The 25,911-nt window shown below is 42.7% G+C and overlaps 2 protein-coding genes across 2 annotated transcripts in view; one reads left to right on the top strand and one right to left on the bottom strand.

The window, feature by feature from the left end:
* Window positions 1-24,959, bottom strand: part of LOC138960456 (hatching enzyme 1.2-like) — a 25,852-nt gene extending 893 nt beyond the window's left edge. The window contains exons 1-10 of the mRNA XM_070332365.1: window positions 24,784-24,959; window positions 22,119-22,137; window positions 21,604-21,633; window positions 18,580-18,611; window positions 16,952-17,027; window positions 15,636-15,771; window positions 14,825-15,000; window positions 12,258-12,488; window positions 11,570-11,602; window positions 4,933-5,073 (exon numbers count right to left, since the gene is read on the bottom strand). Coding sequence (XP_070188466.1) covers window positions 4,933-5,073; window positions 11,570-11,602; window positions 12,258-12,488; window positions 14,825-15,000; window positions 15,636-15,771; window positions 16,952-17,027; window positions 18,580-18,611; window positions 21,604-21,633; window positions 22,119-22,137; window positions 24,784-24,849 — 940 coding nt within the window. The 5' untranslated portion in view covers window positions 24,850-24,959. The remainder of the gene's footprint in view (window positions 1-4,932; window positions 5,074-11,569; window positions 11,603-12,257; window positions 12,489-14,824; window positions 15,001-15,635; window positions 15,772-16,951; window positions 17,028-18,579; window positions 18,612-21,603; window positions 21,634-22,118; window positions 22,138-24,783) is intronic.
* LOC138960362 (tachykinin-like peptides receptor 99D) overlaps window positions 1-25,911 on the top strand; it is a 313,550-nt gene that overhangs the window by 107,177 nt on the left and 180,462 nt on the right. The gene's annotated exons all lie outside the window — the stretch shown is intronic.

Genomic DNA, 25,911 nt, shown 5'->3' with positions numbered 1-25,911 from the left:
GACGGAGGACCCGGGCCGCACGGCGCATTCTAACAAACCACGGGTACACGCACTTACGCAAATGATGACACAATCAACCAGCACAGATGGAAATGGCGCTCGCCCATTGAGGACCCCCCAGGGTGGAGCAGCGTCGGGTCCCATGCCTCAAAGGGACCCAGCCCCAACTACTGGAGGTCCCTCCCGTCCGTCTTGTCACGCCAGGGGACGCGGGAGGAAAGTGACTGGCACCACCACAACCAGGAAGAAACCCAGTCAGCAGCGACCTTTTCAGGTCATGCACTGGAACGCAGAAAGTATCCTGAACAAGAAGACAGAGTTGGAGCATATCCTGCATGAGAAGAACATCAACATCTGCTGTATTCAGGAGACGCACCTGACACCCCAAAAGTCCTTCAAAGTGAGAGGCTACCAATGCCTTAGGTCCGACAGAACAGACCGAAGCAAAGGAGGAATCCTGACCCTCATCAGGAACAACATCAATGCCTGTTTGATAGAAACGCACATGGAGGACTCCGAATATCAGGTGATTCGAATTCAGACGAAGACATCAGAATTCCATCTTGTCAACTTCTACTGCCCCAATGATAGACACCTCGCCCTTGACACGATCCCCGCAAAGGCCTCCAACTTCATCGTGGTGGGTGACTTCAACAGTCATTCACAGAGTTGGGGATATGACCACCTGGATCGGAGAGGAGAAGAGGTGGAGAACTGGCAGGACGACAAAGGTCTCATCCTTTTGAACAGTCCCTTTGACTGCCCTACATTCTACTCCAGAAGATGGCACACTACATCCACTCCTGACCTAGCCTTCTGCACGGAAGACATGCACCAGCTAACCAGCAGAGAGGTCGGAGAACAGCTAGGTGGAAGTGACCATCGGCCAGTCTTTTTGACCCTGGGCATGGAGTCCTGCACTGAAGCTTCCTTCCCACGGTGGAACTACAAAAGAGCGAACTGGTTCCTCTTTAGACACCGCACCAGCGAACTCACCAAAGACATCAGAGTCGAGGGTCGAGACATCAACATGGTGGCGAAGGACTTCAACATGAGCATCCTCAGAGCAGCGCGTGAGTCCATTCCCAGGGGTGCCAGGAGAGACTATAAGCCCTACTGGAGTAATGAATTGCAGGAACTGGATGATGATCTGGCAGACGCCAGAAGGGAAGCAGAAGTCAACCCGTCACAAAACAACAACATCCGCCTCCAGGAAGCCAAAGCCAAATTTCTCAAAAAGAAGCTACAGGCAAGACGGAGAAGCTGGCAAGAGAAAACAAGCTCTCTGAACCTTGAGAAGGATGGCAGAAAGCTCTGGAGGCTCACCAAGCAGTTGAATGATGAGAACACCAGCAGAGGAAAGATCACATTAGAAGAGAACGGGAAGGTGCTAACTGGAAAGCATGCTGCCAACCAATTTGCTGAAAGCTATGCAGCTGAGAGCAACCTCCATGTTAGCCCCGAGAAACAGAGAGAAGCAAGAAGAGAGAAAAGAGAGAGACCTGCCAGACAGTCGACAGTGGACGCCATGAGTCAACCACTCACACTCCACGAGCTGCACTCAGCTCTGAAAAAGTCAAAGGCGAAGAAGTCCCCTGGCCCAGACGGCATCACCAACGAGATGCTAACCCACCTTGGTAGTGCAGCAGAGAACAAGCTACTCGAGGTCTTCAACAGCAGCTGGCAAGAAGGATCGCTACCACAACTCTGGCGAGAAGCGATCATGATCCCCATCTTAAAAAAAGGGAAGGATCCAAAGAAGGCCACCAGCTATCGCCCAATCAGCCTCACCAGCTGTGTTGTGAAGACCCTGGAGAGAATTGTGAACGAGCGCCTCAGGTGGTACCTGGAATCCAGGAACCTCCTCGCCCCTGAACAAGCTGGATTCCGACAGTTCCGCAGCACTGAAGATCAGGTCACTTACCTGGCGCAAGAAGTTGAAGATGCCTTTCAGGAACAGAAGCTGGTCTTCGTCACCTGGATAGATCTTCAGAAGGCCTTTGACAAGGTCTGGAAAGATGGACTCCTTGTAAAACTGCTGAGGAAAGGCGTGTCCAGCAACATGTACCAGTGGATTCGCTCTTACCTCTATAACCGCAGGGCAAGAGTTAACGTCGACCAGACCAAAAGCAAGAAGTTCCTCCTTCGTCATGGCGTCCCTCAGGGCGGAGTCCTCTCCCCCACACTCTTTCTTCTCTTCATCGACGATCTGGTGTCTGAGATGCCCAAGGGGATCAAAGCTGCTCTCTACGCAGACGACCTTGTGATCTGGTGCAAGGAGGAGCACGCAAGTACTGCCACCTACAGAATGCAGCAAGCGGCAGATAGGCTGAACGCATGGGCAGAAGATTGGTGCGTCTCCATCAACAAGGAGAAATCTTCCACCACCCTATTCACACTGTCGCCAAAGCAGAAAGCCGGAACCATTAGGCTTGGTGGAACTCCTCTGAGAGAGGATGAAGAAGCAACGTACCTTGGTGTCACCTTTGATAGACGGCAGACCTGGAAACCACACATTGCACAGGCAGAGACGAAGGCCCGGCGCAAGCTAGCCATACTCAGGAAGCTGGCAGGTACCACCTGGGGAGCGAACGAGAAGATACTGAAGACAGTATACCAGGGAACAATCAGACCCCACCTCGAGTACGGCTCCACAGCGTGGTCAACCTCAGCCAAGACAAACCTGCAGACCCTTGACCGTGTGCAAAACCAGGCCCTCCGACTCATCACCGGTGCAATGAAATCCACGCCCATCAAGGAAATGGAGAAGCTTACCACCATCCAACCCCTCTGTCAGAGAAGAGAAGCCAAGACTATGGTACAGGCCGAGAAGCTCAAGTGCCTACCCGACCACCCCATGAAGCACAGACTGAGCAACCTCACCAAGAACCGGCTTAAACGGAGCAGTTTTGTACACGAGAGCAAGAGACTTTCTCGACAGTACAGGGAAGTCCTTCCACAGAACACTCTACCTCTGACTCAAGAAGAAGAGGAAACCCCCAAGGCAACAGAGAAACCAGGCATCCAGATCTGCACCAGTGTTCCACATGTTACCTCAGGAGAAGATCAGAATGACACAGCTCGACAGGCACTCACCTTAGCCCTGATCGACGAACAGTACCCAAAAGAGGCGTGGATCCATGTATACACCGATGGATCAGCAACTAACGCCGTGCTCAATGGAGGTGCAGGCATTCTCATCCAGTTCCCTGGGGGACATACAGCTACATCCAGCGTTGCCACTGGCAAACACTGCACAAACTATAAAGCAGAAGCAGAAGCTCTCATGCAGGCCGCCTCCTTCGTTCAGGACTCCGCAGACCCTTGCTACCAAGTTGTCTTCCTCTCGGACGCCCTTTCAGTCCTTCAGGCCCTAGAGAACGACAAACTCCCACAGCTGGCCAAAGCATTACATATGGTCAGACAAACCAGAAGAGTTGTCCTCCAGTGGATACCAGCACACTGTGGGATACCAGGAAATGAAAGGGCAGATGAGCTGGCAAAAGAAGGAGCCGTGGAAGACCAACCTGAAAACGGTGTCAGCTTTAGTGAGCAGAAGACAATCATCAAGGCATTGATGAGGCCAAGGACAAACAGAGATGACTACCACACAATGTCCAGAGAGCAGCAAGTCAACCTCATCAGGCTGCGTACTGGCCACAACAGGCTCAATGCTCACATGAACCGAAAGTTCAAGCTGGCGCCATCACCAACCTGTGCCTGCGGTCAAGAGGACCAAACAGCGGAACACATCTTACAGCGATGTCCCTTACTAGATGAGGAACGAAAAGAAGTGTGGCCGTCACCAACTCCCTTGCAGACCAAACTATACGGCAGTCGACAGGAGTTGGAGAAAACGACAACATTTATCACCAGTGCTGGACTGATTGTGTAACCTCTGCGAACGCCAAGAAGAAGAAGAAGAAGAAGTTTAACGTCAACTGATCTTTCAAGGGGAGGAAATTCAAGAGCTTTAGTTTATCATCCGTGGACCTATTCAAATCATGCAGAATAAGTTTTGCAGCTCCGCGATGCAGGGAATTGAGTCTTTTTAATTGAACATCACTGCAGTTATCCCAACGTGTCGATGCGAAGTTTATATGAGGCATTATGTGGGCGTAATAGAACAGAGAGAGAGCGAGAGAAAGAGAGAGAGAGAGAGAGAAAGAGAGAGAGAGTGAGAAAGAGAGAGAAAGAGAGAGAGAGGGAGATCAAATCAAATCAAATCAAATTATATTTTACGAGGGTTGTGGCATAAGCAATAGAGAGACAGAGAGAGAGAGACAGAGAGAGAGACAGACAGAGAGTGACAGACAGAGAGAGAGGGAGAGAGAGACAGAGCTAGAGAGACAGACAGACAGACCGAGACAGAGACAGAGGGAGAGAGAGAGAGAGACAGAGGGAGAGAGACAGAGAGAGAGAGAGAAAGAGAGAGACAGAGAGAGAGACAGGGAGAGAGAGAGAGAGAAAGCGAGAGAGGGGGGGAGAGACTAAGGTAGGGAGAGAAATTCTGATTCGATAGCAGCTTGTGCACCGTGTGTCGGAATCAGAAATTCACACAGACAGACAGATACACAGACAGACAGACAGACAGACTGACGGAGAGAGACATAGACAGACAGAGCTAGACAGAGACAGAGATTATATTCGGGAAGGAGAAAGAGAGAAGGGGGGGGGGGCAGAAAGTGAGTGGGAGAGAGAAAGATTAGATGTAGCGAGAAAGAGAGCAGTCAGACATAGACCTGCGAGTCAAACCCAGGGAGAAAGAGTCCGATATAGGGAGAGAGACAGAGGCAGATAAAGATATGGGAACAGAGATACAGAAATAGTGCCAAACACACACAGGGGGAGACAGAAAGATGCCCATAGAAACAGACTGACAGACAGACAGACAGACAGACAGACAAACAGACAGATGGACAGAGAACTGACCAGCACTGTTGGTGTGGTCAGCATTGGGTCCGGTATGTGAGGTGGAGGTACTGCCGGACTTGCGAGTCCACTGGAAATTGGATTGGCTATCCGAAGTCATTCCGCACAAGCTGCTATCGAAGCTGCAGTGCACCACGCTCTCTGAAACATCCCACCGTGTGTCGGAATCAGTTTAAATAAGATGACGAAGATCTGTGAGATTAACAGGAGGGAGAGAGAGAGAGAGAGAGAGAGAGAGAGAGAGAGAGAGAGAGAGAGAGAGAATTGAATTGAATTGAACAAGGATTAAGATTTAAGGCTACGCCTTTTCTTACAATCTTTCCTTGGGACGCTTAGACACACAATTATATAATTAAAAAATTGAACATTAAAAAGTTAACCAACAAAAGGAGGTCGGAAAACTTCAGCACGTGATAATAAAGATGACGACGATGATGATGATGATGATGATGATGATGAAGATGAGGCATGAAGAGCATACATAATATGTGGTTATTCATAAAATCAAATGCATACTATGCAGGTAAATACAAGCTGGTAGCAATCGAACATGTAGCAATAGTACAACACAAATATGTTCAGAATATACACACCAACACTGTCTGACCGCCCAACTCGCGGTGTGATCACAAGCAACCTCGTTCAAGTGCATACCTCTTCCATTGTTCCTTCATCGTACTCTCACAACCACCCTGGCATAAACGCTTTCCATGTAAATGCTCGTTCCTGCAGGCCGAAAACACACATCATTCGTGACCTAATTATTGACGATCACATTGATCTTGCAATTATCACGGAGTCTTGGCTGTGCGAGAAAGGTGATGAGGCTACTATCAAAGACATGACCCCTTCCACTCATACGACTCAGTCCTTTCCTAGAACGGACAGAAGAGGGGGCGGGATATGTATCATTCACGCCACTCACCTTACCAACAACCTGTTTTTCAAGCGACTACAGTTTCTCTCTTTCGAAGCTGTTGAAATGCACTACTCCCATCAACAGTCATCTTTGTTTTTTGTATGCATCTACCGTCCTCCCCCCAGCAAAAAGAACGGTTTGAAAGACACGGATTTTTTGAACGAACTCCCAGACCTTCTTGAAATGTACCACACAAAGAAACACTTGTTTGTTGGTGATTTTAATTGTCACTTCGACGCACAGGCAAACAGTTCAGTGAACCGAGTAAAGACATTTCTGAAGGACTATAGTCTTGTTCAGCTGATCAATGAACCCACACATACAGATGGTCACACTCTTGACTGGCTTGTTGTGCGTGAGGCCGACAATCCAACAAGCTCATTTTCTGTGAGAGACTGTCAGATATCCGACCACTCAGCTCTTTTATTCAACATCAGCATTCAGAAGCCCAAGCCTGCAGTAAGAACGGTCACGTCACGAAACCTGAAGAAGATGAACGTGGACAAGTTCAGGGAAGACGTGAAGGTGTTTGCTGCCTCCACTGCTGCCGACACGCCAGACACAGACCTCTTGATGGTCTTCAACACCTGTCTACGTCAGCTGATGGACAGCCACGCCCCCCTTGTCACCAGGCAAGTCACTGATCGTCCCTCAGCCCCATGGATGTCCGAAGATATAAAGGACCACAAACGGCTCGTACGCAAGTGGGAGAGGTTATGGAGAACGTCAGGCCTGACAGTTCACCGTCAGATTTATCGTCAACAGCTTGACGACATCAAAGCTCTCCACACCAGTGCCAAGCAGGAATACTATACATCCCGCCTCGCTGAGTGCAAAGACACCAAGGCTCTGTTTTCTGTAACAGATGAGCTATTCGCGAAGAAGAAAGCCACTGCCCTCCCTAAATTGATTCCCCCATCAGAACTCCCCGAGACTTTCAGCAATTTCTTTGACCAGAAGATCTCTGACATTCGCAAAGGTCTCGACTCATCCAAAACACAAATGTCCTTCGCCGCATTTTCAGGGACCCCCCTTACACGGTTTAGCCCTGTTTCTGAGAAGTTTGTTTTTGAACTTATTTCAAAATGTGCTCCAAAATCCTGCACACTTGACCCCATTCCCACGTCACTTATGAAAACTTGCCTGGATTTCCTTGTTCCTGTTGTAACGAGAATCTTAAACCTTTCTCTTCAGTCTGGGTCTGTGCCTGCACAGTTTAAAGAGGCAGTCATAACACCACTTCTAAAAAAGCCAGGCCTTGACACGGAGTGCTTAAAGAACTATAGACCCATTTCAAACTTACCCTTTCTGACCAAGCTGTTAGAAAAGTGTGTGCTAGCGCAGCTCCAAGAACATCTGCTGAGTAATGATCTTTTGGACGTCCATCAGTCCGCATACAAGAAAAATCATAGCACAGAAACCGCTCTTCTTTACGTAACTGACAAGCTGCTGACCAGTGCTGACAACAAGGAAGTGTCTGTGCTCGCACTCTTGGACCTCTCGGCGGCATTTGACACCATCGACCACGACGTCCTCCTAAAGAGACTACAGTTCACGTTTGGAATTGCCGACAAAGCCTTCCAGTGGTTCGTGTCATATCTCTCTGAACGCTTTCAAAGAGTACAAATAGGTCAAAAAGAATCATCCCCTGTTCCCCTGAAGCATGGAGTACCTCAGGGCTCTGTTCTAGGCCCGGTTCTGTTTACACTATATACACAGGACCTATCTGACGTCATCTCGAGGCATGGCTGCGAACACCACAAGTATGCCGACGACACCCAAATAGAGGATTCTGCTCCCCCCAGTGATTTTCCAAAAGTGGTTAAAAACACTGAGCGCTGCATTGAGTCAGTTAAAGACTGGATGATAGACAATAAACTCAAGCTGAATGACTCAAAAACTGAGGTGATGCTGTCAGGCTCAAGGCATGCTTTAAATCAGATTGACTGTACTTCCCTGACAATAGGCGACACTCAGATTGTTTCCCAAACCGCTGTTAAGGACCTAGGCGTGTACCTGGACTCTGCTCTGACAATGCAAAAACACATTAGTTTTGTTTGTAAATGTGCCTTTTTTGAGTTGCGCAAGATTTCCTCTGTCAGATCATTCCTGACACTCCAAGCCACTGTTCAACTTGTCTCCTCTCTGATCCTGAGTCGACTTGACTACTGCAACTCATTGCTTGCCGGCCTCCCCACTGAAGAACTTGATCGCTTACAGAGAGTCCAGAACAGTGCTGCAAGGCTCATTCTGCAGAAGTCTAAGAAAGACCATGTCACTCCCCTACTTACCACCCTTCACTGGCTTCCTATGAAGTACAGAATCGAGTACAAGCTCGCTCTGTTAGGGTACCGCTGTTTTGAGAAATCACTCCCCCCCTATTTGTCCCATTCCCTCAGTATCTACGAGCCATCCCGTTCTCTCAGATCCTCCTCTGAAAAACTCCTTCGCATCCCCAAAACCAGGACCAAGACCTTTGGTGAAAGAACCTTTAGGTACCAGATTCCGACCGTCTGGAACTCGCTTCCAAGTTCTATCCGTGACTCCAGCAGCCTTTCCTCCTTCAAAACCCAACTCAAAACATACCTGTTTCGTAAAGCCTTTGCTTAGCCTGAGTAGACTCTCCACAACTCTATTCTGTTTTGGAACTCTCTACCCTGTATGTGCTTTATGGTTTCTTTGTCAATGGTATCTTTGTGTGTGCGCGTGCGTGTGTGTGTGTGTGTGTGTGTGTGTGTGTGTGTGTGTGTGTGTGTGTGTGTGTGTGTGTGTGTGTGTGTGTGTGTGTGTACTTTTAACATTGTACGCTAAGTTTTGCTTAGTGCTTGGGTTCTTGGTGTTATGTCTCAATTAAATGTATGCTTTGTATGCTTGTTGATTTGTGCTAGTTTATTCTATAATGAATTTGTAAAGCGCCTGGAGCCAATTGATGGGACTCGCGCTATAGAAAAGTTATTTATTATTATTATTATTATTATTATATACAATGCACAGCATATCTTTGACGTGATACTAAGTGTGGTAAATCAAAAGGCGTTAAGTGGTTTTTAACACATTTTTTTAAGAGAGAGAGAGAGAAAGAGAGAGAGAGTAAGAGAGAGAGAAAGAGAGAGGGAGAGAGAGGGAGAGGAAAGAGAGAGAGAGAGAGAGGGAGTAGGGAGAGATAAAGGGGGATGAATACCACTCATACCATTAATCATCTCTGATCTTCTGCATACCAAATACAACAGGTATAAATTATCTCAAATCTTCTTCTTCGTCCTTGTCTTTCTTTTGCGACACTGAGAAGCGTGGATTTTGATCGAGGTACATGGTTTTATCTCCTTGGTTGCCTGATATACGAAAAATAACAGTGAACACCAAAAACTGAAAGTGGTACAAGGGACACAACTGTTGTAAATCTCCTCTTTGATTTAGGTAAATTGATTACCTCCCCTCGAAATCTTTTTCACAGATATTGGCAGGTCGTTTTTGCTTGTATGAATGCTTTTTATATTTAGTCAAGTTTTGACTAAATATTTTAACATCGAGGGGGAATCGAAACGAGGGTCGTGGTGTATGTGTGTGTGTGTGTGCGTGTGTGTGTGTGTGTAGAGCGATTCAGACTAAACTACTGGACCGATCTTTATGAAATTTGACATGAGAGTTCCTGGGTATGAAATCCCCGAACGTTTTTTTCATTTTTTTGATAAATGTCTTTGATGACGTCATATCCGGCTTTTCGTGAAAGTTGAGGCGGCACTGTCACGCCCTCATTTTTCAACCAAATTGGTTGAAATTTTGGTCAAGTAATCTTCGACGAAGCCCGGGGTTCGGTATTGCATTTCAGCTTGGTGGCTTAAAAATTAATTAATGACTTTGGTCATTAAAAATCTGAAAATTGTAAAAAAAAATAAAAATTTATAAAACGATCCAAATTTACGTTTATCTTATTCTCCATCATTTGCTGATTCAAAAAACATATAAATATGTTATATTCGGATTAAAAACAAGCTCTGAAAATTAAATATATAAAAATTATTATCAAAATTTTTTTTTCGAAATCGTTTTAAAAACACTTTCATCTTATTCCTTGTCGGTTCCTGATTCCAAAAACATATAGATATGATATGTTTGGATTAAAAACACGCTCAGAAAGTTAAAACGAAGAGAGGTACAGAAAAGCGTGCTATGCAGCATAGCGTAACCACTACCCCGCTCTTCTTGTCAATTTCACTGCCTATGCCGTGAGCGATGGACCACGAGTATACGGTCTTGCTGCGTTGCATTGCGTTCAGTTTCATTCTGTGAGTTCGACAGCTACTTGACTAAATATTGTATTTTCGCCTTACGCGACTTGTTCTTTCTCTCTGAGATATTTGTTTGTATTAATAAATATTCTCTGGCAGTGTAGTTGATCTCTGTGGAGATTGCTGCACATCATATTCTTTGTTTAAAAGATTTACGTTCAGTATGCAGTTTTCATCAACCCTTCAAGTTAATATTTGTAAGTATATATGTCGTTTTTCGAGTTTCCATTAATAAAGCAGATTCTTGAAAAACACTTGGGGGAAAAATAATCTGTATTCTGTGAGTGTAAAACATCACGACCGCTACGATAGAAAAATTCAGGTAGAACGCCCTATAACATATCAAATAACCAAAGGGAAGGAAGCGCTCTTTATGCATACGACATGTGTAATGAAGTAAGCGAGAGTTATACGGAACCTTTCTCCTGGCACCTGAGAGAATAACAAGCATTGAAATGAACAAGCGACTCTCATCCTCTTAACATATCGATAAAAACGTTGCCGTCATTTCGGCAGAGCTGTCGATCTTTATCGCGGTAGCAATAAAGTAATGCTAAGGACGGTCTAGTTTTGAACTTCTCAAAATTGTCGAAAGCCGTATGGCCATGTCAGTGATTTTCCTGAAGAAAATAAATGTTATCAACCTCCGTAATGATGTCAAGTACTTACGACCACTGGCAGGATGGGTGATGATGTCAAGTACTTACGACCACTGGCAGGATGGGTGATGATGTCAAGTACTTACGACCACTGGCAGGATGGGTGATGATGTCAAGTACTTACGACCACTGGCAGGATGGGTAATGATGTCAAGTACTTACGACCACTAGCAGGATGGGTGATGATGTCAAGTACTTACGACCACTGGCAGGATGGGTGATGATGTCAAGTACTTACGACCACTGGCAGGATGGGTGATGATGTCAAGTACTTACGACCACTGGCAGGATGGGTGATGATGTCAAGTACTTACGACCACTGGCAGGATGGGTGATGATGTCAAGTACTTACGACCGCTAGCAGGATGGGTAATGATGTCAAGTACTTACGACCACTAGCAGGATGGGTGATGATGTCAAGTACTTACGACCACTGGCAGGATGGGTGATGATGTCAAGTACTTACGACCACTGGCAGGATGGGTGATGATGTCAAGTACTTACGACCACTGGCAGGATGGGTAATGATGTCAAGTACTTACGAGCACTGGCAGGATGGGTGATGATGTCAAGTACTTACGACCGCTAGCAGGATGGGTGATGATGTCAAGTACTTACGGCCACTGGCAGGATGGGTGATGATGTCAAGTACTTACGACCACTGGCAGGATGGGTGATGATGTCAAGTACTTACGACCACTGGCAGGATGGGTGATGATGTCAAGTACTTACGACCACTGGCAGGATGGGTGATGATGTCAAGTACTTACGAGCACTGGCAGGATGGGTGATGTGAGAGGTATCTGTGGGGAAGAAAAACACAATTTAAATGTTATCATCAATATTGCATTACAGAAGAGGTTATTTTTAAAACAGTCTTAAATTAATCTGGAAACAACACAGCAATTAACAGACGCACCTACCAAAGGACGCACGCACTCTCTCTCTCTCTCTCTCTCTCTCTCTCTCTCTCTCTCTCTCTCTCTCTCTCTCTCTCTCTCTCTCTCTCTCTCTCTCTCTCTCTCTCTCTCTCTCTCTCTCTCTCTCTCTCTGATGATGAGGTTGTTGTTGTTGTGTGTGTGTGTGTGTGCGTGTGTGTGTAATAAAGTTCGTTCGTTCGTTCGTTCGTTCGTTCGTTCGTTCGTTCTCTCTCTCTCTCTCTCTCTCTCTCTCTCTCTCTCTCTCTCTCTCTCTCTCTCTCTCTCTCTCTCTCTCTCTCTCTCTCTCTCTCTCTTTCACACACACACACAAACACACACGCACACGCACGTACGCACACACACACACACACACATACATACATACACACACACACACACACACACACACACACATACACACACACACTCATACTCACACACACAAACACAAACACATACACACACACACACACACACACACACACACACACACACACACACACACATACACACACACCTCCTTAACACCCAAACTCACCAGCAGAACATCCATACAGTTTCTGGATGAGCGAAACGTCCTGGGTGCTCATGGCCAGACGCTGACCCATGGTCACTCCATGAGCCTGACCGGGCTTGGGGGAGATGGAGGGGTGGGACTTGTCTTTGGCGAAAGTGTAGGGGCCATAGTGCATGATGGAACCAAAATCATAGTGAGTGCCCAACACGTTCATGTCGCTGGTGGTGTGCTTGGCGAAATCGTGCAGATACTCTGCAATGAGCATTGAAAAAATAGCTACAACACTGACAATATGAGATGATTGGTACCTTGTTGACAGATCAGCTTTTGTGTTGGTCCAAGGGGGGGGGGGGGGGGGCATATCGTCCTCTGTTTTTATCTTTGTCGATCAGGGCCTAAAACTAAAAGGCCGAAGTTGTTAAAGATGTAACAGAAGGTGATATACACTGCTCGTCATGAAACACTTTACACATGCGTTTGAGGGAAGATCTTTCTGATGAGGCCGTTTATCGTAAAACCAATTATATGACTGGGAAGGCCGTTTATTCTCCTAACTTATTCAGAAAACAGATTGAATTTACATGACGTGGTGGGGATACAGTGGAACCTACAACACAGACACCCCCCAAAATCAAATTCGCAAAATCAAGGTACCCGCGAAAAAATCGACAACAAATCAGAACAACTCAATCGAAACATGTTTAGCATGTCCTTAGACAGAACAATTACATTTGCACCCAAAACAGTCAATTGTGTTCATATAATTTATTTTGTCTACCATGGACGCTAAGGCATCCTGAGCGGTGTAGGTGTCAACCCTCTCAGAAGGCATAAAAGGCAGTATTTGGAGTCTTTTTAGCGGGTAATGAGACAAAAAATAGGAAAATTTGAGTAACTCGCCAACACATTGCCTTTAAACTTTCGGAGATTTGTGCTAACACATGTCGTAAACTACACACGAAATCGTAAGTCATTTGAGATATAAGTTCTGCTGTTATGCGACATACCAGAAAGAGTTTTAAAAATAAAGATGTACCCTGTCCGATTGAACAAAAAAACAAAACAATTACAATTAGCATGCATTTAGAAAAATGAAAGCTTCAATTTACCCTTAAATCTAGTACAGTTTCAACAATGGCTGTTCACAGCGCACTTGTTTAAACGCACACAAACATTCTTCGAAAATGATTTTTCAAGAGCCATTGATCGTATCGGCAGTGAGCTTTGCTAGGCCTTGGCCGACATTTGCGCTCAGCGCTCTGAATGAATCAACTTCTTAAAAACTACTTTCGAGTTGAATTCCTCATACCACCCATGTCTGATAAGATATGTACGTGAAATTTGAGTATGTGGCGCATCTGTCATTGTCCTTGAAGATTTTAACAAATTACATTTGTTCGATGAGTCAGCAAAAACCTACCGTCAATGTAAGCACTTTTTTCTGACATGACAAATAACAGCAGACCTAATGTCTCAAATGACTTGAAATTCCGTATTTACTTTACGACACGTGTTAGCACAAATCTCCGAAAGGTTGAAGGCAATGCGTTGGCGAGTTACCCAAATGTATCATTTTTTACCGCTAAAACGGCTTCAAAAACTGCCTTTTATACACCGCTCAGCATGCCGTAGCGCCCTTGGTAGACAAGATATGTGAACAAAACTTACTGATTTGGATGCAGATTTGATTGTTCTGTCTAATGACATGCTAAACATGTTTCGTTTTAGCAGTTTTGAATTTTTGTCAATTTTAACGCGGGAACCTTGATTTTGCGAATTTGATTTGGGGGGGAGTCTGTGTTGTACAGGGGCGGATCTGGGTTTTGAAAGGGGGGGGTGCAAAGTTCTTTTTGTTTTGTTTTTGTATCTTATCAGCGAAGGCGCAAAGCGCCGAACCGATGGCGCGAAGCGCCGAGCATGCTAAGGGGGTCCGGGGGCATGCCCCCCCGGAATTTTTTTTTAAAAAGGAAGCAAAATTGTGCAATCTGGTGCAATCTGAGCGAGTAAAGTGCTATTTTCAGGTGATACATTTTTCTTCTTTTTTTTTCTCTTCTTTTTTTTCTTCTTTTTTTGTTTTTTAATTTTTTGTCCCGCTGGGGAGGGGTGCAATTGCACCCATTGCACCCCCCCCCCCCCCCAGATCCGCCCCTGGTTGTAGGTTTGTGAAGTTTTTTATGACGAGTAGTGCAGATAGTCCCTGACGACCAACACAAACATTGTGGTATGGCAACAAGGTAACTAACATTGTTTTTGTCATCATTTTGGAGGAGCAAAAGTACGAATAATAATTGACGGGGATCCCTCTTCTGAACGTAATTTTTAGAATGCAATTCAGGGCCCCAAAGCGCATCAGAAGTTTGAGATAACACGTTATACTTGTGTGTGACGTCAAACATAACCTCGTGTAGGTACGAGAGAATTGAAAAGGACCATCACCAAGCTAAAGCATTCAAACAACAACAACAACAACAACAACAACAACAACATCAACAGCAGGTTTGTGCATTTTGGATATCGAACTGTACAGTAAACGCCCGTTTCACTCCGTTGCTATTCACTCTTACATAAAACAGGATAATTTGTCTTACTGGAGTCGATGTTATCGGTGTGGATAGTGACGTAGGAATCACGATCGTAACGGCTCTGCTCGTGCCAGAAGCCCAGCGCGTGGTTCAGCTCGTGCATGATCGTGCCTTTGCGCTCACACCCCGTGCCGATGGACAGTTCCTGGGCACCGCCGTGACGCCCGATCTTGCTGTGACAGCTGTCAGGATAGATAGTTCTGACTGTTAGTACTTTTGCATTTGAAAACGCGCACTACCTCCATGCATGAACATACCCCAACATTCAGCGCCCCTCTCACCATCCACATTCCTGTGACACCCATCTTGCTATGCCAGCTGTCAGGATGGAAGGTAGTGACTGTTAATGCTATTGCATTTCGGGAAAAACATGCACTGCCTCAATGCAGGAACATACACATCCACCCAGCACCCCACTCACCACCCACATTCCTGTGACGCCCATCTTGCTATGACAGCTGTCAGGATGGATAGTTCTGACTGTTACTGCGATTGCATTGGAAAACACGTACTGCCTCTATGCAGGAATATACTCCCAAAACCCAGCCCCCAAACCCACCATCCACATTCCTGTGACGCCCATCTTGCTGACAGCTGTCAGGATGGATTATTGTCTTTTTACCTGTTTGTTTGTTTGTTTGTTTGTTTCTTTGTTTCTTTGTTCGCTTGAGTACAATGTAACCGATAAAGGCAATTTTGAGAGTTGGCGTTATGCCCTTTGTGGGCTGATTATTGATCCATTGCGAGGCAGCTGTTGAAGTGGATATGAGCACTCTGGCTTAGTGACAAAGACACTATAAACACCAGGAAGCCTTACCCTGTGTTTTTCTGGATGTAGATATAATCATGCTGAGTTGTCCTCTCCACATAACGCACACAGTAGGTAGAGCCGTGCTTGGTGTTCGACTCGATCTCTCTCATCGCCTCTACGATGGTGGCGTGGGTACTCGAGGCTGAAAAATGTTTTTTGTAAGCGTTGTTTTACTTTGCTTTGATTGTTTTGATTGCTTGTTTGTTCGTTTGTTTTGTTTTGTTTTGTTTTGTTTTGTTTTGTTTTGTTTTCTTTCGTTTTCCTTTGTGTTTGTGTGTGTGTATTTTTTCTTTTGTTTTGCTTTGCTTGGACAAATGTGTATGTACGTAGGCGAACGCGTGTGGCGTTTGTGCATGCATACGTTCGTTCGTGCGTGCATACGTGCGTGCGTGCGTGCTTCCGTGGGTGCAGGGTTTCATTTACCAGTGCGCTTTGCGCCATTGGCGCATAACATCTCAAAATGTCCCATTGGAATTCCCTTCAGTGCGTCAAAGGGAGCACTGAGATTACGTACCACTGCGCCGACCCATGCACACTTTTCACGGGAGTACAGTGTTCGGAATGACCTAAGCAAAAACGTGCGCCAAGCTGAGGAACTTGCGAGTTTGTGAAATGCGCTGTGATTGGCTTTTAAAATGTAATTCATGAGTATTCAAGCAATCCTGCAAAGTATCTGCACTTGGGCGTTTACCTCTGTGAAAACTGCCAACAGAAGCGAAATCAATCGAAACCTGATACACTGGCAAATTCTCATATCATCATATGGAACCAAATAGCACTATTTTGCATCTTTTGACAAAAGTATTTTGGCACCGCCTAACCTGCTTTGTGCGTTTTGCCTTGGACTATGTAATGTCCCATCAACATTTGGTTGAGGGGGACAAATGTCCCATTGTCTTTTTCTTCCAGGCTAAACCCTGTGGGTGTATTAAAAATATATTTTGTATCTCCTAGACTGTCAGTGGTCATGCAGAGAGAAAATGTTCGGACTTACAGAAAACACGCCTGGGGTGTTGACGGTGGAATCTCAGTATTGAACACCAGGAAAAATGTAAAAGTCACCGGAATAAAACAATAAAGCCTCACTTTGAACTAAAACAAACTCCTCATAATGTGATTTGACAAATAACCTCTCTCTCTGTCTCTCTGTCTCTGTCTCTGTCTCTCTGTCTGTCTGTCTGTCTGTCTGTCTGTCTCTCTCTCTCTCTCTCTCTCTCTCTCTCTCTCTCTCTCTCTCTCTCTCTCTCTCTCTCTCTCTCTCTCTCTCTCTCTCTCTCTGCCATATGAGAAAAGAATGTTCATAATATCGAATGACCACTGACGGAAAGCAGAGCTGATCCTGTAGTAGACAATGCCGTTCGGCCAACGACTATTCAGGTTACGGATGGCATTGCGAAACTGGAGACAAAGAAAAAGACACACAAGCAATGTAAAACTGAATACTGAGGAACAAAGGGAAGTACGCGCTCTAAATATAAACTACAACAGTAAGTGTAAACTGAGAGTCATGTGATATCTCCTGCCATCTCTAACCACTTTCATCCTCTATTTTTTCATTGAATTGACTTAGGCCACAGCTGCTTTTTTTTTTCTTTTATTTTTTTCTCTCTCTCCTCTTCTTCTCTTTCTCTTTCTCCTCTTCACTCTCATCTCTCTTTCTTTTTACATTTAGTCAAGTTTTGACTAAATGTTTTAACGTAGAGGGGGGAATCGAGACGAGGGATGTGTGTGTGTGTGTGTGTGTGTCTGTCTGTCTGTCTGTCTGTCTGTCTGTGTGAGTGTGTAGAGCGATTCAGACCAAACTACTGGACCGATCTTTATGAAATTTGACCTGAGAGTTCCTGGGAATGATATCCCCGGACGTTTTTTTCTTTTTTTCCATAAATACCTTTTGATGACGTCATATCCGGCTTTTTGTAAAAGTTGAGGTGGCACTGTCACACCCTCATTTTTCAATCAAATTGATTGAAGGTTTGGCCCAGCAATCTTCGACGAAGGCCGGACTTCGGAATTGCATTTCAGCTTGGTGGCTTAAAAATCAATTAATGACTTTGGTCATTAAAAATCTGAAAATTGTAAAAAAAACTAATTCTTTTTAAAACGATCAAACTTTACGTTTATCTTATTCGTCATCATTTTCTGATTCCAAAAACATATAAATATGTTATATTCGGATTAAAAACAAGCTTTGAAAATTAAAAATATAAAAATTATTATTAAAATAAAATTTCCGAAATCGATTTAAAAACAATTTCATCTTATTCCTTGTGGGTTCCTGATTCCAAAAACATATAGATGTGATATGTTTGGATTAAAAACACGCTCAGAAAGTTAAAAAGAATAGAGATAAAGAAAAGCGTGCTATCCTTCTCAGCGCAACTACTACCCCGCTCTTCTTGTCAATTTCACTGCGTGTGCATCGAGCGGTGGACTGACGATGCTACGAGTATACGCTCTTGCTGTAAAAATGCAGTGAGTTCAGTTTCATTCTGTTAGTTCGACAGCTTGACTAAATGTTGTAATTTCGCCTTACGCGACTTGTTTTTCTTTTCTCTCTTTTTCTTTTCTTTTTTCTCTCTTCTTTATGTTTTGTTTTTTTTCATTTTTTTTTTCATTCTCTTTTTGCTTGTCCCGACGCTTGTTCCTTCTCCCAGTATGCTACCACGCCGCCCCGTCCCAGCACTCACTGCAACATCCACCCCTGAACTTCGCCACAGCTGCTTACAACAAACGAATAGGGCTTAAAAATATCGAAACGTTGACGGGGAACTCTTTGAAATTGGTGTGGAGGAGGGGGGGGGGGTGTCGAGACACAGAATTGTTGTTCGATCAGCATCTGCTCAGTTGCCGGAGGTACATAACTTATTAGATACTCGTGCCTCTTTCTAGTTATTTAATTGTGAATAAAATAAAAAAAATCTCCTCTGATGATGGAGTCGCTTCCACTTACCTTGGGAAGTTCGATGTCTCCCTCAAAGTAACCTGTTAACAAATAAATTAGAGTGGTTTTAGAAGTATGTTTGCGAATATGAGGTTATATAAAATGGAGGTTCTCACCACCAGGTGCTTTGTGGTCTTTTTTTTTTTTTTTTTTTTGACCTCAGTTGCATGTAGGATGCTTCAACCCATATTTTTTGCCCGATTTTTTAAAAATGTTTTGTAATTTTTTGTAATTTTTTTTTTAAGGCGGGGAGCATCCTTCTTCCTTGGTCTTTTTCTGTATAACATAATCAACTTTATATTATACAAAACATAAACTTCTGTCTAATGTTTAACTCTAATTCCAATAAAATACGTAAGTCTAACTTCTTCCCATACTTAAATTTTCCTATGGTCATTTTTGTTATCAAAATACAATAATTTATAAAGTAAATTTGATCGTTTTTTAAATTTTCATTCCAAAAACCAAATAATATATCTGTTTTATTCAAAGTTATATTATAATAAATTTGCTTAAAAATAAAGTCTTTACATAGTTTCCAAACGTTCCTCACCTCTTGACAATGAAAAAAGAAGTGCTCAAGTGTATCCAGTTCATTACAAACTTCACAATTATTAGTTTGACATAAACCCATCTTGTTTAGTAAAATATTCGTTGGGTAAATTCTGTGTAAAATTTTCCAATGAAGCAGACGCAGTCGTTCTTCTTTTGTACAATTAACAGCTAACAGCCAGTGTCTTGATTCCAGAACAACATTATGCTTTCTTTGCCAAAAAAAACAGGCGCTCGGAGTTTGTACCTCGAAATTAACCAAAACAGTTCTTATTTCCCTTGGTGTAATATTACCAATACGAGTCAAACCCTGCAACAGAACATATCGGTATGGCAATGCGTTAATCAGTTTTGTTTTAAGTGCTGTACATAACGCATTATACTCAAATTGTCTGGCTGGTTTATAAGCAACCTTTTGACATAATTCTTCAAATGAAATCATGTCACCGATTTCATTCATGACATCCTTCTTGTTGTCTAGCCAGGTTAACAATACTTGTCTCCAAAAGACCGATCTGCAGTTAACAACGCCAACCAGCTTCTTGGAGGATGCATTAGAGTCAAAACAGGACAAACCATTACCCAAACTTGAAAAAACATATCTAGGAGTGACAGACCAGTAATTGTCTGTAGAGTTCTGCAGACCAATAGCCCACGACATCATAAATGAGTTGTGCATATCCACAACATTTATCATATTTAATCCACCATCATCTTTTAATTTACACATAATTGTTCGTTTTACTTTTTCAAACGCCCGTGTATTTGAATATTTTTTCTTCCAAATAAACCTGAACAAAATGGAATTAATTTGATGTAAAACATGATAAGGCACTGCTAGAGACTGGAAGATATAAACGAACTGAGATATAAGAAAGGTTTTAACAATGCAAATTTTACCTTGTATACTTAAATTTCTTTTGGACCAATTAAAAATTATTTGTTGCATACGTTGAATTTTCTTAGACCAGTTGTCTTCAATTGATGACGCAGGTATATTGTTTGAAAAAACAATTCCAACGATTTTTACTTTCCGTTTCCATTTAAGACCAAAATATTGGTCAGTACAGTATTTGTTTGACCCAATCCACATGGCTTCAGTTTTATTTACATTCACTTCTAAATTGGAAACAGCTTTAAACATGTTTAAAATATGTAAAGCTCTTTCCAGATCTCTTTGATCATGTAAAAAAAGGGTGACATCATCGGCATATAAGAGCAGTTTTAGGACCCTCATTGGTGATACCTCAAAAGGTGACATGGGTAGCCGGATACCCTCAACATCTTCATCTGAACGAATCTTAATTGCTAACAATTCAAGGGCTATAATAAATGCCATCGGCGAGAATGGGCATCCTTGACGGATGCCTGATTCCACAGGGAAATGCTCAGATATCCACCCTGTATAATTAATACAACTTTGACTGTTATTCATGATAACCGAAGCCCATTTCTTAAAATTGTCTCCAAAACCAAACTTATCAAAAGCAAACAAAATAAAGTCTTTGGATATGCTATCAAAAGCGCGTCGAAAATCAACTGCCAATAAAACTCCAGGTTTATCCATTGTATTCATAATATCTATGGTGTCATCAATAAGTCTAATCATTGTGCTAATTTTCCTACCTTTCATAAAACCAACCTGATTTTCATGAATAATATCACCAATTACAGTTGAAAGTCTCCTTGCCAGACATTTTGCGAGGATCTTGTAATCTGTGTTAGTCAGAGATATGGGTCTCCAATTCCCGAGATCATCTCTGGGCAATTCTTTCCCTTTATGGATTAATGTCAAGACAGCTTGTTTTTGAGTGGTCGATAACTCGCCATTAGCAAAGGATGATATAAAGGAGGCGTGAACTACATCCCTAATCTTCAGCCAAAATACTTTATAAAAACAGGTAGTGAGGCCATCTAGACCTGGGGCTGAATCGTTATTTAATAGTTTTAGAGCAACTGTTAATTCCTCTTTGGTAATATCAGAATCTAGATTGCCTTTTTGGTCATTGGAGAGAAACGGTATATTCAAATCTTGTACAAATTCCTGTGCGCTCACTTCGTTAAATTCAGATGTTTTTCATATGCATCTTTAAAAAAACGTACCTGTTCTTTCATAATTTCTTGCTGTGTATTTACTACCCTTCCATTTTTTGTTTGCAACCGGTCCATAATTTTCATATTGGCTTTACTTTTTTTCCAAGTTCAAAAAATATTTGGTGTTCTTCTCCCCGTCTTCAATAAACTGGACACGGGAACGCACTTGGGCACTTTTGGCTTTTTCCAGTGACAGTACCTCAAGCTCTGATTTAATATTTTCTCTCTTTATCAAAAGTGTCTCATCCTGTGGTTTATTGGCTAATAGTGTATCAGATTCATCTAATTCCCTCTGAAGAGAAACAGTATGATGGACAAACAAACAAACAACCAACCAAACAAAAGCAAATACAAAAATATACATCAAACAAATGAAAGTTTGCTTACCTTCTGTAACTTCAGGGTCTTCGACAGTTTCTGGAAAAATCAATTAAAAAAGATTACAATCATGCATACGTGCGTGCGTGTGTGCGTGCGTGCGTGCGTATGTGTGTGTGTGTGTGTGTGTGTGTGTGTGTGTGTGTGTGTGTGCGTGCGTGCGTGCGTGCGTGCGTGCGTGTGTGCGTGCATGCGTGCGTGCGTGCGTGAGACTTTGTCCGTCTGTCTGTCTGTGTGCCTGTGCCAGTGTATGTGCGTGTATGCGTATATTTTCAAATCCTAAACTTTGGTATTTGTGTATTGTTGGTACTGACTTCAACATGAGTATAAAACACTACAAAAATGCAGCACATTTCTTGGAGACAAGAAATATTCGGCTTTGTTTCTTCACACAAAAATACAATTATGAAGTATATTTCTTCAAACCGATGTTTAAGGTCAAAACAATTCCAAGGAAATGTCATTCGGAAGATAAGTCAATCACCAAATCCATTTATTATTTTTTCAAAAACAAAATCACTTACCAAGCTCTTCAACTTCGATCTGCAACAAAAACAAAGAAGAGAAACGTGTGTACACGTTCAATGGTCATGTGGTACTTTCGGATAACATTGGAACATTAAAAACAACTCGCATAAGAATTTACTTTTTTGACGAAAAGAAGTACAGTGCAAACAATAGTTCGAGTTGTTGAGCTAGTTTTGTTTGTATGCATTTCTTGTCTTAATTTAATTAAATAAACTCAATAAAACAAGTAATTTTTAGTCATATAAATTAGTGTTTATACATATCAAAGGAGACATGTTCAACTACTCAAATATCTCGAAATGTAAAAATGGAATAAGTGACCCACAATTTGGATTCTCGTAAGGCTTATCCGAATAGTACATCCTGAACCAAGCTTTGTAGACGAAGAGGGTGGGTGCAGTGGCCTAGTGAATAAGACATCGGTCTCCTAATCGGAAGGTCGTGAGTTCAAATCCAGAGCGCGGCCTCCTGGTGGGTAAAGGGTGGAGATGTGTCCAATCTCCCAGGTCAACTTATGTGCCGACCGGCCAGTGCGTTATTCCCCTTCGTGTGTACACGCAAGCACAAGACCAAGTGCGCACGGAAAAGATCCTGTAATCCATGTCAGAGTTTGGTGGATTATAAAAACACGAAAATACCCCGCATGCTTCCCCCGAAAGCGGCGTATGGCTGTCTGAATGGTGGGATAAAAACGGTCATACACATAAAAGCCCTCTCGTGCAAAAACATGAGTGAGCGTGGGAGTTTCAGTCCATGAACGAAGAAGAAGAAGAAGAAGAAGAAGAAGAAGAAGAAGAAGAAGAAGAAGAAGAAGAAGAAGAAGAAGAAGAAGTATGCGAAGAGGACGAGTGCTTCGGCTAAACAAACAAAAAATTCTACCAAGCTCATGTGACAAGTGACCTTCTGCAAAAATTCGGCCAAGTTTAATCATTAGTAAACCTGTTCTAAATTTAAGATAAAAAAAATATAAATAAATATATAAATGAAAAGATAACAGAAATCATTTTAAACATTCTGCTGTTTAGAACCGGCAGCTTTACAAATAACGCAAATGTACATCAGTGATCATGTTCAAGTGAAACTTTGATAGTACAATCGTTTTTCTGTATGCACGCGAAGTCATGGATTTGCTTAGTGTAAACCCGAAACCCTGTGACGGGCTTAAAACTCTTTCTGGAAGATTGGGTCATTGCATAACTTCTTAACAAATACATGTAAAGATCATGAAATTGAATATGAAGTATTTCTGATATGTAGGTATACTATTCTGGAAGTTTCAAAGCAATCCTCCAGGTCATTCCTGCAATACAGAGCTTTTTGTTGTGGTACCCCTCCGAAGAACCTCCTGTTTATGACCGCTCATGCGATTGACAAATTCATCAGTAGGAATGGTGTAACCCAAGACATACGCATAATAGCCATAACAAAAATAACCTGTTTAGCATAAATACTTATTTTGACTATCTCTCCATATTTAAAAGTAAGCGAGTTGTGCATATTCTAAATTTGTGTCAATTTTTTGTAACTGTTCTCGTACAATTTGGTCGGGTCGATTTTCGGGGTACCGTTATTTGAGTGGCGGTCACGTGACCACTGAAAAAAAATTGTAATCCGAAAAGTGTGTCAGATAGCCAAGTTAAGTGCCTTTAACATCATAGAAAGTTTGAATGAAACGGCAGGGGGATTACTTGTTTCATAGAGTGCGTGAGGGAAAGGCCAGCACACGACCCGTCAGTATAACAACAACATGCAGCCATGCACGACATTCAAAACTGAATAACTGCCAATAAAAAGAAAATTGAGTAAAGAATAGTATCTTATTTGGGTAGCATGAACAAAGTCACTCCTGCTCTCACAAACAAATTCTTCTGTGCCTTCTGTCAAACAATGTATCAAATGTATCTTATTTTGCTTTTAAATAATTTGTTCATGGCTAAATTACAAATGTGTAAATAGACATCCTGCCATGTAAAACTAAAAATGTAAAACCAGAAGTGACCTAGTGTTTAACTGTATAGCCTGTGCTTCTTGTTACACACAAAACTGTGTTTAACTGTATAGCCTGTGCTCCTTGTTACACACAAAACTGTGTTTAACTGTATAGCCTGTGCTCCTTGCTACACACAAAACTGTGTTTAACTGTATAGCCTGTGCTCCTTGCTACACACAAAACTGTGTTTAACTGTATAGCCTGTGCTCCTTGCTACACACAAAACTGTGTTTAACTGTATAGCCTGTGCTCCTTGTTACACACAAAACTGTGTTTAACTGTATAGCCTGTGCTTCTTGTTACACACAAAACTGTGTTTAACTGTATAGCCTGCGCTCCTTGTTACACACAAAACTGTGTTTAACTGTATAGCCTGTGCTCCTTGTTACACACAAAACTGTGTTTAACTGTATAGCCTGTGCTCCTTGCTACACACAAAACTGTGTTTAACTGTATAGCCTGTGATCCTTGTTACACACAAAACTGTGTTTAACTGTATAGCCTGTGATCCTTGTTACATACAAAACTGTGTTTAACTGTATAGCCTGTGCTCCTTGCTACACACAAAACTGTGTTGGCATGCACGTACACATATGTTAATAAAATGTGCACACAAAAACGTAACTTTTTTTTTATTACAAAACCCCCTGCTTTTATACACGTAAACGTACCTGCGGTTCGGGTTCCGGCCGGCCAGCCACCAGCCCGAGGAAGGTGAGCAGTAGGCAAAGTTTCATGATTGCTAAACAAGACGAAAAAGCAGCAACAAAGTGAAATCACTCTCTCGCCACAATAGATCTTACCGTCCTGCCCCTAAGCCGCAAAAAGTAACTCGGCTGGCTGCACGACTTTTTTAAATATATAAGACGTAGCTCGGCCCTTATCTTCTAGAGTACAAAAAATACAAGAAAGGTTTGTTTATGGAACGTTTAAATGCAGACAAAACAAAAATATTCACGAGAAGGTTGAACTCATGGTTTTTGTAATGGACAGACATGCAAATAATTAAAAGGCCCATAAAAAAAACTCAGCTGAGTAGGCGTTCATTAGACTTCTACATAAAGATGGCGAGAGTCGAATTTAACGCCTACTCAGATGGAGAGGTTTAAGTTAACGCATAGTCCGTTCTTTTATATGTATCATAATTATTTTATGTCTTTCCAAAACCATTAGGTAGAGGTACACGTGAATATTTTCTTTTGTCAATAACTAAACGTTTTATTAACTTTCCTTTCTTGTTTCGTTTTTTTTATTCTAGATTTTGGAACGTAAGCAGTTTATCTGTTTTAGATTTCTTATCTCCTAGGTTAGATTAGTGCAGAGGTCGGAGCCTTCCATGATCAACTATTTTGTAAGAATAGTTCATGCACACTCGTACAGTTATGTGTGTGGCAGTTGTCAATAGTAGTAACATTATAAGATGTTTGATGGGTTGTTGACAGACCAGCTTTTTTGTCGGTCCGAGGGGGAGCATATCGTCTTTTGTTTCATATTTATTGACCAAGGCCAAAGGCCGCGGTCAATTAATATGAAACAAAAGTCAATAAAAATTATGCCCCCCGAGGACCGACAAAAAAGCTGGTCTGACAACAAACCACCAAACATCGTTTTTGTCATCATTTTGGTAGTGAGAAAATAAGTGCCAAATCAACACGGGGAGCCATGCTTTGAAACACGAGTTCCGTTTTGATAACACATGGTTTGGGGCCCCAGCACGTTGTTGCAATCAAAGCTGGCGTGTGAAAGCAACTTTCTGTGTTTTGAGTTCATAAAATGTTGGGATAAATATGTAAGGTTTG

The sequence above is a fragment of the Littorina saxatilis genome, linkage group LG2, assembly GCF_037325665.1.
Source record: "Littorina saxatilis isolate snail1 linkage group LG2, US_GU_Lsax_2.0, whole genome shotgun sequence".
Taxonomy (NCBI): domain Eukaryota; kingdom Metazoa; phylum Mollusca; class Gastropoda; order Littorinimorpha; family Littorinidae; genus Littorina; species Littorina saxatilis.
Note: the sequence above shows the minus strand (reverse complement) of the source record. Positions and strands in the feature narration are given on the sequence as shown.